Here is a 13,724-nt window from a genome sequence, read left to right as displayed (position 1 = left end):
GTGGGCAAAAAACTTTGGATATAATATAGAATTAGAGAAATGACAAAATATATGGGAAAGAAATTTTAAATTAACAATGGCAACTTCTTATAAAGAAAACTTACATAAAATGTTTCATAGGTGGCATTTACCACCTGCTAGACTAGCCAAAATGTTTAAAAACATGTCTAGTAAATGTTGGAAATGTAACCAAAAATCTGGCACATATTATCATCTATGGTGGACTTGTGCTAAAGCAAAAAAAAAAATTGAGAAAAAATATGGTTAGATGAGGTTAGAAAAGATGTCAGGGAAATATGTAGATCTTAAACCTGAACTTTTTCTTTTAGGTATAGTACCAGAAAAAATTGATAAAGTGTATATTTAATATTGCATGTATTAACAGCAGCGAGGATTTTATTTTCACAGCATTGGAAAAATGAAGAAATACCGCTAGATGAAGAGATAATTAAGACGATATTGGACTGTGCAGAAATGGACAGACTTAAACAGAAAGAAGATATAGAACTACCAAACAAGGAATTTATTTTATCAATGGCTTGAAAAAAGGGGTAAGATTAGGAATATAATTTGTATTGTTAAGCAAACAAAATAACCCAGACAAAACAATGTTTATTAATTTAATGCAATAGTAGAAAATTAATAAAACTTTATTTTTTACAAAAAGGGTTTCATGTTTTATTATTGCACAAGAACATCCTCCACATTAGAAGATGTAGATAAAGAGATTTTAATTGTAAATTAATTTTGATAAAATTGTATATTATGCTACAACAAAGGTCTTCAAATTTAAAGCTATGCTGGTTGGAGAATTCTAGGAGTTGAAGTCCACAAGTCTTAAAGCTGCCAAGTTTGAAGACCTCTGTGTTACAATATGTATTGTTGCTTTACTTTTAATATGTGAGAAAAAAATTGGATGAGGGTAACTCTATACAGTAAAATCACAAATCTCAGATCTCCTGAGCAAAAATGGAAATTTTGTTGAAGAGTGTGGGGGTGGGGATAGGGGAGCTAAATGTCTCCTCCCTAGATGGCTTCCCCTTTTTTTGCCTGCCCACAACAGTTTCCTGTTCTCTGTGAGAATCAAATTTAATCAGAAGCCTCAAACATGTAAAGAAACAACCACATTTCTCAAATTGTACCTTGCAGCATGGTTTCCTGAAATTTTGGAACAAGAAGATTAATCTGCATACAGGGTGAGAGATACAATAGTCAATTATAGTTCAAAAGGTAAGGAAAATTATTCGCTCCTGACCATTATAGTATCAGTTATTATTTTTGCCTTAATTGGAATGGTGACTTTTAAATATAATTACGTTAGTCATACTTCACTGATGATTCAGAATCCACATCAGAGTTTTGCGTTGTTAAGAGATCTTGCTACCAACTATAAAATAATATACTGTAATATAAGGAGCTGATGGAGCCTCTTTTTTTTCCTTTCTTTTTCTTTTTTGAGACAGGAGTCAAGCAGGCAGGTGGTCTTTCATCAAATTCTCTAAAGCAGGTGTGAGAAAATTTTCATGGTTCATAGGTTTGAGGCTACAGTTGTGACCTACTGTATGTAGTTGCGGTCATCTGGCTTGGAAGCAGTTTTTCAATAGCTTAGTTTGGTTTCTTTTAAATAATAAACCCGTTACACCTATTTTAAAGCTGCATGTGAGTTACCATATGTCTCCCAGCAGACAAGAGTGGGAAATGGAAGATGCACCAAGCCAAATTTGGATGCTCTAGAAGAAATCTAGAAATCAGGACATCCTGATCAGGACTACCTTAATCAGACATCAGGAAATCCTAGGGCTGTAGGCATTGGAAAAGAACCCAGAGGGAAACAGTAACAAGCCATTTCAAAGACCCAGGATTTGAGCCAAGCTCTAAGAGACTTGACTTTCTTGTTTAAAGTAAAAAATGCCCCCAAAACAGCCCAGAATTTGCAACTCTCTGTTCCGAAATCATTCCTGAGTTTTCATGTAAGACCACTGAGAATTTGACAAATGATAACTTCACATTTATGTAGGATTGCTAGAATCTCTAAATCTTAGCCATTTTTATTTTTAAATATGTGTACTTAATGTATACAATGTATTTATTTAAATTAGTTTCCATTAACTCCAAATACACATTCAAACATCACAGATATTCTGGTTTAAAGTAATGGCACAGTTGTTTAAGATTCCAGTCAGAGATCTTTCCCAAGTCTCTTTGTAGATGCCCTGGGTTGATCCTGGGATTGTCATCACGCAAGTCTTGTATTCTGATATTGATTTTCAGTCCATAAAATCAGTCTCACCAAGTTGGAAGAAACCTCAGAGCTTAGGAAGGAGGAAGGCAGTGACAAAATATGTGACATGGTGTTCCAAAGCAAACTTCCCTTTACCTGCACAAATATGTTTGTGCCATGACTTCACAATGCATATTTCATCATTTTGGTTTCCTCCTAATTAGGAATGGATACATGGTGTTGCAGTGGTTAGAGTGCAGTACCGCAGGCTACTTCTGTTGATTTCCAGCAGTCTGCAATTTGGCAGTTCGAAACTCACCGCGCTCAAGGTTGACTCAGCCTCAGGAGTGGGTTCTAAATTTTTTTACTACTGGTTCTGTGGGCGTGGCTTATTTTGTGGGCGTGGCTTGGGAGGTAATGTGACTGGGTGGGCATGGCCAACTTTTTTTTTTTTACTTTTAAAAGCATTTTTTCTACAACCTTAAGAGGTTGCAGGAAAAAAATGATTTTAGAAGCCTCTGATGATCAGGCAACTCAGCTGGGATCGCCAGAGGCTTTTAAAGGCATTTTTTTTCTTACAACCTCTTTGGCCGAAGAGGTTATGGAAAAAATGCTTTTAGAAGCCTCTGACGATCAGGCAACTCAGCTGGGATCACCAGATGCTTTTAAAGGCATTTTTTTTCTTACAACCTCTTTGGCCGAAGAGGTTATGGAAAAAATGCTTTTAGAAGCCTCTGATGATCAGGCAACTCAGCTGGGATCGCCAGAGGCTTTTAAAGGCATTTTTTTTCTTACAACCTCTTTGGCCGAAGAGGTTATGGAAAAAATGCTTTTAGAAGCCTCTGACGATCAGGCAACTCAGCTGGGATCACCAGATGCTTTTAAAGGCATTTTTTTTCTTACAACCTCTTTGGCCGAAGAGGTTATGGAAAAAATGCTTTTAGAAGCCTCTGACGATCAGGCAACTCAGCTGGGATCACCAGATGCTTTTAAAGGCATTTTTTTTTCTACAACCTCTTTGGCTGAAGAGGTTGTAGAAAAAATGCTTTTAAGCCTCTGACAATCCCAGTTGAGCCACTCGATCATCAGAGGCTTTTTTTTTTTACTTTTAAAAGCATTTTTTCGGCCAAAGAGGTTGTAGAAAAAATGCTTTTAAAAGTAAAAAAAAAAAAGCCTCTGATGAGGTGGGTGGGGTAAGCAAGCGGCAACCGGGCCGGGGACCGGTTCAGGGACATGGCCAGCCAATGTTATTACTGGTTCTCCAAACTACTACAAATTTTTGCTACTGAGGACCCAGATTGTTGTGGGCAATATGCTGACTCTGTAAACTGCTTAGAGAGGGCTGTAAAGCACTGTGAAGTGATATATAAGTCTAAATGCTATTGCTATTGCTATATCTATGGAGGTCACCCACTGTGCTCAATGCTCAGAATCTATCAAAATATTTCATCCACTATTTGTAGATCTCCAGTGAAGAGGAATTACCTTTTCACAGAACTTATTTATTTATTAATTATTTATTTCAATATGTATAGTCATTCTCTTGTTATGATACCAAGAAACCAAAAAATGTCTAACATTAACGAAATAGTCTGAAAAATTCCTTCTAGGGATTTATATCAATCACAGCCAGAATTTTTCAAGTTCTCAAGGGCTCTTGCAAAAAGAGTTATATCAAAGGCTGGAATACGTGATGTTTTGGTTCTGCATTTTGCAGACTTTGTGGGTTATAGAATTACTTAAATACAAGCAGATTCTTTCTTAGGTTCATAGATTCATAGATATACAGGTAGTCCTCGCTTAACGGCCATTGTTCAGCAACCATTCAAAATTACAATGGTGCTGAACAAAAGGACTTACAACTTCTGCTGAAGTTCTGGCCATTGCAGCACTCCCATGGTCACCTGATTGCGATATGGGTGCTTGGCAACCCATTCGGACACACAACTGGTTGCCAAGCAGCCCGTGATCATGTGATCACCATTTGCAATCTTCCTGCTGGCTTCCCCAGAAAATCAATGTGGAAGCTAGCACTGAAGGCTGCAAGCTGTTGGCACCTGCTAAGAGGACTCTTTGTGGTTTCTGGGGACTGGCCGAAAAAGGTCTGTGCTGAAATCAAAGCAGGATTTTGGCTCGGAGCATTTGAAACACAGGGCATTTGCAACCAACCTCTCCCTCCCAAACCAGAGGGAGACTTCTTCTCTCTAGGGGCAGGCTCCAAATACCCTGTGCTGTAAACTCTCCATGCTGCAAACACGCTGTGTAAAAAATCTTGCTTGGATTTTGGATGGAGCTTTCCAGACAGCCCCTTTGAGAGCAACAGGGTTGCCTGCTGGAGGGATTCAGCTCCACATGGGACTGAGTCCATCTAGCAGGAACTCTTTGGCTCCATTCATTTAGCGACCCAAAAGATCACTTCAACCAGGATGACATCAAATGACATCTTGTTTAATGACTGCTTTGGTCAATGACTGAAGATTCAGATCTTGATTGTAGTCATAAGTGAAAGACTACCTTGTATCAAGTGATATGCAATAATTTCTAAAGATTACTAAGATGAGTAAACAAGAAAACAAGACCATAAACACAACTAAATTGACTAGTCAAGTTCCGAAACTGCTCTATATAGACTTGACAAGACATTGTGTGAGGTACTGTATGTTGCTTTCCAGAAATTCCAAATCAGGATGTGACTGACAGGCTACAAAAACTCTTCAGTCCTATAGGCTGGTTGGTTATGTTGCCACAGATATAGAGTATTTAGATTTCAGCAAATCTTTTGACAAAGTTTTTCATAGCATCCTTATTTAAAAAATGATAACAATGTGCTATTAGGTGGATTCACAACTGGCTCAAGGATTGTATTAAAAGGGTGGTTATAAATGGCATCAAATCTACCTGGAGAGGCAGCTCAAGCAACGTGCTATAGTGTTCTGTCCTGGGTTCAATATGGTTCAATGTTTTTGTAAATGATATGGATTTGAGGGAATGCTTACCCAATTTGCTGATGATACAGAGTTAGGAGGATTGGTTAATAATTGGCAGGACAGGGGGAGAAACAATGAGCAGAAACAAATATAATGAAATGTAATACATAGAAATATAAAATCATGCATCTAGGTAAAAACAACAAAAGAAACATATACAGAACAAGGAAAATCTTCCCTTGCACATGTGAGAAGGATTTGGTTGCACTATTAGATCACAAACTCAACTTGTATCTACAGTGTAATGAAGCTGTGAAGGCCAGCAACACCTTGAAGATCAAGAGTGACACACAATTCAGATTGTGGAAAATACTTATTTCAGTCTGCCCTGCCTTAGTCAGACATCACAGAGTATTGTGTTCTTTTCTGCACACCCCTGTTTTAAAGGGGGCATTGATAACCTGGAGTAAATCAAGAGAAGGCCTACCATGAGGACTAGAAATCTACAAGGAGCAGTTAAAAGACTAGATATGTTTAGAAAAGAAGATTGAGAGGAAACATGATAGCTGTCTTCAAACAATTGAAGGTCTATCAAAATGTAGAAGATTTGAGCTTATTCTCACTTCTTCTAGAAGATAAGGCTAGAATGAATGGGATAAAACAAGGAAGTAGATGAAGATTAGATATTAGGAAGAACTTCTTGATAGTCATAGCTATCGATCAGTGGAATAGTTTAACTCATGGAATAGTTTCTTTACTGGATGTTTTCAAATAAAGGATATATAGTCATCTATCAGGGATGGTGTAGTGAATCCTGCACTAGCTTGGGATAGGTTGGACTTGATGACCTCTTGGGTCACCTCCAATTTAACGGTTTGATGATTTGTAAGGGGGGGTAGCAAAAAAGTAAACTATGCTTATATTAAGTGGAATTAATGTTACTAGGTTGAAAATTATTAGAAGCCAAATCAAGCAGTAAATCTCCATAATAGCACTGTGTTAATATTTCAAGGTTGCTTCCAGATAACATTAATTGATGCCACCCTAGCAAAGACAACTTTTTTCAACAAATTCACAATATTGAGCTGTTTGGAAATGACCATTTTTCTCCAGCTTGTACATTTGTTTCAGAATATGCCAATTCTGGAGCGACAAATGCTTACACATTGATGTCTACAAACCCTGCACACCTTCCTTCCTGGCCCTTCTGAACACTTTCTTTTAGTTCCTGTTGTTGTAGGAAAATCACGGGACCAGACCAAGCACTTCAATGCAGGAAAGGTTTATTATGCATAAGGTTCAAACAGCAGTTAACACAGCAAATTGTCTGAACCCCGAAGGGTGTACAGAGGTGTTGCTTTTATACTTTTAGACTATGTATACATTGTCTAGGTTGCATTAAGACATATTTGGTCTTAGAGGAAACGAAAGATGTCTAGTCCAGACATTTAGTAATAGATAACAACAAAAAGGAAGTCACATGAATATATTGGGGTATAATTATACATAGCACACGTTATACATGACATTTGGGGTGAAATGCAGCAACAATTAGTAGAATCATTGTATCCCTTGAGTTGGAAAAGAACATTTAGGCCATCGTCCAAAACATTGCTTAGTGCAGAAGTCAAAATTAAAGCAATAGCACATTTATTATAGAGATAGTTGAGACAAACAGTTATTCTTCCGCCATCAGAAACTTTAGCTCAAGGAAGAAGAACCTGCAGTCTATGGGACTATTTTGCTTGTATGTCTTCTCCCATTTGACTCAATGCAGCTAAAAAACTTTTCATTGCTGTTCTGATTCTTCTTATATGTGGTTCTGAGTACTGCCAAAGCATAGGAGAATATATAATACTAGCGGGTTTTTTTCCTCTCAGAGATTTTTCTTGCCTTTTTGTGTAGCCAATCCTTTATGTAGTTCAATAGTCAATCCAGCTTTTTGTTCACTTAATACATTATTTTTAAAAAGGAAAGAAATAGATTTGAAGCCATCTGCCAGGTTGGGATGGAGGGGAGGACATATTATTATTTCATCACTTTAAAAAAATGCTTTGAAATTTTGTGAAAGTTCTCTTTCTCAAAGTAGCTCAATAACCTATTGGCTGTTTTCTTTTTATCTTGCAGGCTAAGTGATGGAATTTTTAATTGAACAGTTATAATCCAAAGAACAGGAATCTCTGATCGTCTCTCTTGCTTTCCACCTATGAAAGCCATGAAAAATACATAATCGTCTGTGCTTTTCCTTCCCAGTTGACTCAGCCGGTATTAACAATGAACATTAGCTATAATCTTAACTGCAGCTTTTATGACAAACTAGATACAAAATTGTTTCCTTTTTTCTACAGCATCCTGATGATTATCAGCATTCCTGCTAATCTATTATCACTTTACATTTCCTACTGTCAAATCCAGAAAAAAAATGAGCTGGGCATCTATCTCTTCTGTTTATCATTAGCCGACCTATTATACACAATGACGCTACCATTATGGATTTATTATGCTCAAAACGGGGATGACTGGACCTTCTCTCTACAGCTTTGTAGGTTATCTGCTTTTCTTCAATATCTAAATTATTACACCAGCTCAGGATTTCTTACCTGCATCTCCTTGGATAGGTACTTAGCCATAGTTCATCCTTTGAGGTTCCAGTCTTTGCGATCAAGAAGATTTGCCCTGCTGATGTCCTTTTTAGTTTGGGCTTTTGAAATAATGTCAAACTTTCAGATTTTATGGAGAACAAACTTCTACTACGAAGTTGCAAATAAAACCAGGCATGTTTCATGCTATGACACATATCCTCTACAAAAATGGCAAGCTTACTTCAATTATTACCGCATCTGTGTGGGGTATGCATTCCCATTAGCTGTCATGATCTTCTGTTACCTCAAAATATATCAGGCTGTGAAGCATAATCAAGCAACTCAAGACTGCGACAAGAAGAAAATCAATAATTTATTACTAGGCATCATCATAACCTTTTTTCTTTGCTTTACTCCATATCACATTGTCCTACTTCTACGCAGTATCTTGGAACCAGGTAAATGCTTTTATGTTGAGTCTCTATTTGTACCTTATAGAATTGCAACAGCCTTGACAAGCATAAATTGTATAGCCGACCCAATTCTTTACTGTTTTGTGAATGAAACTGGAAGAGCAGATATCTGGAACATATTCAAATGCGGGTTTTTTGTCAGCCGGACAGAAACACAGCCATCCAGTGTTTCACAAAACAGAACCATAAAGGTTTCAGAATCTGCAGAATTCATATAATCCAAGAATAAGTGGCTTGCGGTCTTCCAAGTGTTGCTGAACTACAATGGGAGATATGATTCACCAACATATGGAGTATCAAGCGGTTTCTGTCCTCGATATATCTTCAATTTTTTTTTTTAATTTGATTTATATGCCGCCCTTCTCCGGAGACTCAGGGCGGCTTACAATGCGTTAAGCAATAGCCTTCATACTTTTGTATATTTATACAAAGTCAGCTTATTGCCCCCACAAACTGGGTCCTCATTTCACCTACCTTAGAAAGGATGGAAGGCTGAGTCAACCTTGAGCCTTGGAGAGATTCGAACCTGCAGAAATTGCAGGCAGCTGTGTTAATAACAGGGTGCATTAAACCACTGTACTACCAAGGCTCTTGGTAGTACTGTACTACCAAGGCTCAATGATGCACTCTGCCAAAATAAAATGCCAGGAAAGTTTTATTTGTCCTGACATCAACCAAGAGCCAGGTCCATCTTCAAATCAACACAGAGACTGCTTATGAGGATTCACAGCACATTTTAAAATTATTGAGTTCTCCTGCAATTTTTGTTTTGTTTGTTTTTCTCTCAGGAAGAAGGAATCTGAATCAGAAGAAAGCCCCATTCTATCACCCATTGCGGCTTTCATTAAAAACAATTGCATAAATAGTAAACCCAGGCAATATCTTTGGAATGGACTTATGGTTTGCATTTTTTATGCTGTGAAACGAAATTATTTGGTTTTCAGAAAGGCTGGTTTATATCTTGTCCTACATCATTGTGTAAAAAAATATGTAATTAAACTGAAAGATATTACAGTATTCAACTATTTTGAGGCATAATCAGTTTTTCCAACTATATATATATATGTGTGTGTGTGTGTGTGTGCGCACACACACACACACACACACACATACATACATACACATACACACACACACTTCAAACAACCATGCTATAGTACCCAAGGAGGCTAGCTCTATAATGCTATCACAAGAGTGAGTTGGAGAAGATAGGGACTGCTCACTAATTCTTACTTTTTGAGATCTATACATGCAAGATCAACAGACAGCTAGAGGGGGGCTCAGAAAAATGGGGGGGGGTACTGTAGATTGCAAAAAATACAATATATAATTATGTTCAAAAATTATAATTAATACATCCCCAGCTCCAGAAACTCTACAGCACTCAAATCCCCAAGTCCTTTTTTCAGCCAATTTTTGTTTACCATTTTCTAGAAAAAATAGGAGTTATATTTGTCAAAGAGAGCAAGTTGTTCCAAAGAAAGGGACCCTCGCAAAAATTGTTTGTTTTAGGTCCCCCCCACCCCTCTGTCGCATTGCACCTCCATTGTGGAGTCCTTCAGCAGGCTTTCTATGTGCCCCTGGATTGGAATTTATGGGATAGATGATCTCAAAGATACCCTGGCTCTGAGTCATATAAGTTATATAGATAATAACCAGCACTTTGAGTAGCACTTTGAAATGTATCAGTAGAGAGTGCAAATGTGACTGTCCAGTAAGAATACAGGGCTCCTATACAGACAAGAAGCTAGGAAGAGGACAGAAACAAGATGAGGAATGCCTCCAGTACTGGCAGCAGAAAATTCATAAATGGTTGGGTCTCAGTTCTTTCTTCCACAGAGTTATCACTCCATACAATTAGTATGCTGGCACTACTAGAACCATTTTCATCTTTCCCTCCTCCCTTCACATGTCACCTGTAGCAAGATTCTCCAGCTTATTTCTCCTCTGACACTAATCACTGTTTTTAAAGTCTGGCAAAGTTGCCATGGCCAAATAGGATAAAGAGTGGGTGTCTGAGAAGGGTACCCGAAGGAGGGCAATTTTCAAGTTGCTCAAGTGATAAGTTACCCAAGTACACAGGTTCCCCAAATGACAAGTTGTACAAATGGAGGTGTAGCAATGTTCCACACCAGTAATTTATCACTTCAACTATTTCTGAACTCAGTTCTACTGGTGTTCTGTAAGCCAAAGTGACAGGGAGAACAGTAAATCTATCTACCAATCTTCACTGATAAACCTCTGCCTCAAGTTATCTCAACTGAAAGATCACTGTGGTGGATGAATCTCCCAGCTATCATCCAATCTGTTATTCTGTCAGCTGAGATATTCTTGGCCAAAGGTTAATCAGTCATCTAGCAGACTGCTAGATAGGTTTACTATTCTTTTTCATCATTTGGACTAGGAGGACTGACCAGCAAACCTCTTGTCAATTTCATCCCAGTTCCCAAATATCTCAAATATTGGGAGAAATGCTGGCAGAAAGTGGCTCTAACAGTTAAGAGGTATCCCTTGGAGTATACAAAATTGTGTTAGAATAGGCAGAATGATACTGCCTTTCTGCATTGACACAAAGGGTCAATCATGTGAAAGCAACTGTCATATTATCCATGTACATAGACTGGAATTCTTGAATTATCCTGTGGCACATATAGGAACTAGCCTCACAGAGTTCCAAAACATGAGTGTGTCATGGTTCCAAATAATGGGCCTAATCAATTCCAGACGCTGAGGCTGTGGCTTTTCTCAAAGATCCATTTTATTGGGTACATGATATCAGCACTTTCAAATGTGAAACCAACTCTAAATATTTCCCATGTTTTGTTATAATAAAAGAAATAGATATCACCCTCCCCCCTAGTGTCACTCGTCACGTTAACCAACCAGGCGGCTGGTGGGCTGCTCAGCTACTCCCTCCAGTCATTACGAGCTCTCATTGAGGCGACCTTGATTCCTATGGGCCTTATCACTGTTATGTGTGGCACCTGGGAGGAAGTTATCCCACACCCAATAGTTCCCCCTCCCCCCATACAGTATGTATGGCAACTAAGAAGTAAAAAGAATATGGCATCAGCTAAACTCATTTTGAGAGTTGACAGAGTGTTTTCAAACATATAAAGAACATTTCAAGTCAGAGTGATCGGGACTCTCAGAACGTTTTTTGTAAAAAGACATCCGCAGGCCCTATGCTAATGAAAATCATGTCTAGACTTTACATAGGAAGGATTTATCCTGGGGGGTGGGGAAAGCAGACATGCCAACAGTCCAAGATGAAATGGCTGTAAACGGCAGCCAACAATGAAGTGGGGGGGGGGACTATACTTGCAGCAGAGTACACTGTCCAATTGGAATGGAGCATTAGAGTTGTTTTGCTGAAGTGGAAATACCACTTTTGAAATAGAGCAACAAAAGATGGGTGGAGCTGCCTTCACAACAGGCCAAAGCAGGTTGATTACAATCTTGTGTCTTTGACAAATGGTTTAATGAGGAGTCCTTGGTGCTCCATGAGCTTGGCAGTTTCATTACCTGACTGGGTAATATCATCAGTGCCTGTAAGTGCACGGTTTGCTCCCTGTTTACATAGAATAGCTTGCCCTGTCTGTATAATTTAACGAGTAATTAATTTAATTTAAATTAATGTAATTTAATGAGCTTAGTATAATTAGTTTAATGGTTCGATGAGGCTTCTCTCCACCATGATTAGGAGGATATTTGAATAACCCTAAATCATTTAGAAAGGATAAAATAATCCAACTTTCAAGGTAGCAGCTTAGGTCCGTATTCTCTTTATACATATTTTTAATGTATAAAAAAGTAAGGCCTTGGGAAATTTCATTGATTTTAAGAAATTTCAGCTTCAAATTGGAGCAAAGTTCTGGATTTTCCTCTTATATTTTATTGGAAGACTTCTTTGCATTTCTCATAATTAAAATACAATTGAAACATAATATAAAATACAGTGATATATATCATCACAGATGGTTTGAAAGATGGAATAGACAAATTCAAAAAACACAAAACAATTCAAACCATTAGTGATTAGAATAGAAATGGCTGAATTATCTCCTCAGGCAACTAATGAATATTCTGGGCTATTTACTTACTTACTTACTTACTTACTTACTTACTTACTTACTTACTTACTTACTTACTTATGTATTTATAATTTTATATCACTCAAGATACTAAGATTCCAACCAATTTACAGCCAAGAAATACCTCACACAAAACTATCCTTCATTTCTCCTTATCCCAATAAAATCTATAAATCCCCATTCATTTAAAATGAGGAGAAATTTGCTTACCCTCGATTAAAACCCCTTTTAATAAAGTCCTGCTCTGGTCTGATAAACATTTCTCTCTAAAGGAGCCCAAATTCTTGGTCAGGCAACACTGGGAGCTGTTAAAGGAGGTAGAAATCTGTTTCAAAGTGTAGTATAGCCTTTATTGTCATTGTACATCATGTATACAACAAAACTGATTTTAGCCTCACTGGTGCAATCACTGTGACACCAGGAGCTCAAAGCCGCAGCATCTATATGCACCGCTATCTTGAAAACTGTAGACTAACTTTTCAGTCTGAATTTCTCTATTTCCTTGGAATCTAAGAAACTACAAGAGTTGATTTGTAAATTGCACACTAAGAGAGACAGGAATCTGAAAGTAATAGCTAGATTTTTACTTTGGTATGGCAGTTTGAAACTAGAACAAGTATTTAATTAATGTACACTTTTATAAAGCTCACCAAATGCTTACAGGTAGTCCTTAGGTTATGAGCACTCATTCAGCAACTGTTCAAACTTATGACAGTGATGAACAAGAAGGGCTTATGTAACCAGTCCTCAAATTCCAGCTGTTGCAGCATCCCCTGGTCATGTAATGGTGCTTAGGAGCTTAGCAACTGGATCACAGTCCTGATGGTTGCAGCAACTCATGATCATGTGGTTGATAAATAGCAATAGCACTTAGACTTATATAGACTTCAGAGTGTTTTACAGCCCTCCATAAGTGGTTTACAGAGTCAGCATATTGCATATCCTCATTTTACCCACCTTGGAAGGATGGAAGGCTGAGTCAACCTTCAGCTGGTGAGACTCGAACTGCCGAACTGCTGGCAGCCCGGCAGTCAGCAGAAGTAGCCTGCAGAACTACTTCTAATTACTGTACTACCACGGCTCCTGAGGACTATCTCTATTTGCACTGAGGATTTACTTCATTAGTATTTTTCTGCCTATTACAATTACAGCCTGTGAGAGATACTTTGAAACAGGAAGGACAAACTCTTAAATTTCTTCTAGATGAAGAAAAAAATTGCTTCCTTTGATTTGATTGAAATTTATTTATTTTATATTTATTTATAATTAGACTTCTATGCCACCCTTCTCCCGAAGGACTCAGGGCGGTGTACAGCCATATTAAAATACATAGAATTACAAAGTTTAAAAGCAATTAAAATCAAATATATAAAATGGCTCAAAAATTTAAAACATTTAAAACATACACACACCCCTTAAAAATTCAT

The 13,724-nt window shown here is 37.7% G+C and overlaps 1 protein-coding gene across 1 annotated transcript; it reads left to right on the top strand.

The window, feature by feature from the left end:
• Positions 1–6,683: 6,683 nt before the first annotated feature.
• GPR65 (G protein-coupled receptor 65) lies at positions 6,684–8,477 on the top strand. The gene has a single exon (XM_034418635.2). It carries the CDS (start codon positions 7,423–7,425, stop codon positions 8,419–8,421), a length of 999 nt encoding a protein of 332 aa, XP_034274526.2. The 5' UTR covers positions 6,684–7,422; the 3' UTR covers positions 8,422–8,477.
• Positions 8,478–13,724: the final 5,247 nt, after the last annotated feature.

This window comes from Pantherophis guttatus, chromosome 1 (genome assembly GCF_059756535.1).
Source record: "Pantherophis guttatus breed Tessera chromosome 1, ASM5975653v1, whole genome shotgun sequence".
NCBI lineage: Eukaryota > Metazoa > Chordata > Lepidosauria > Squamata > Colubridae > Pantherophis > Pantherophis guttatus.
Note: the sequence above shows the minus strand (reverse complement) of the source record. Positions and strands in the feature narration are given on the sequence as shown.

Bases quoted from the DNA above. Each gene is read 5' to 3' on its own strand.
- GPR65 (XM_034418635.2), top strand. From the start codon at position 7,423: ATGAACATTAGCTATAATCTTAACTGCAGCTTTTATGACAAACTAGAT.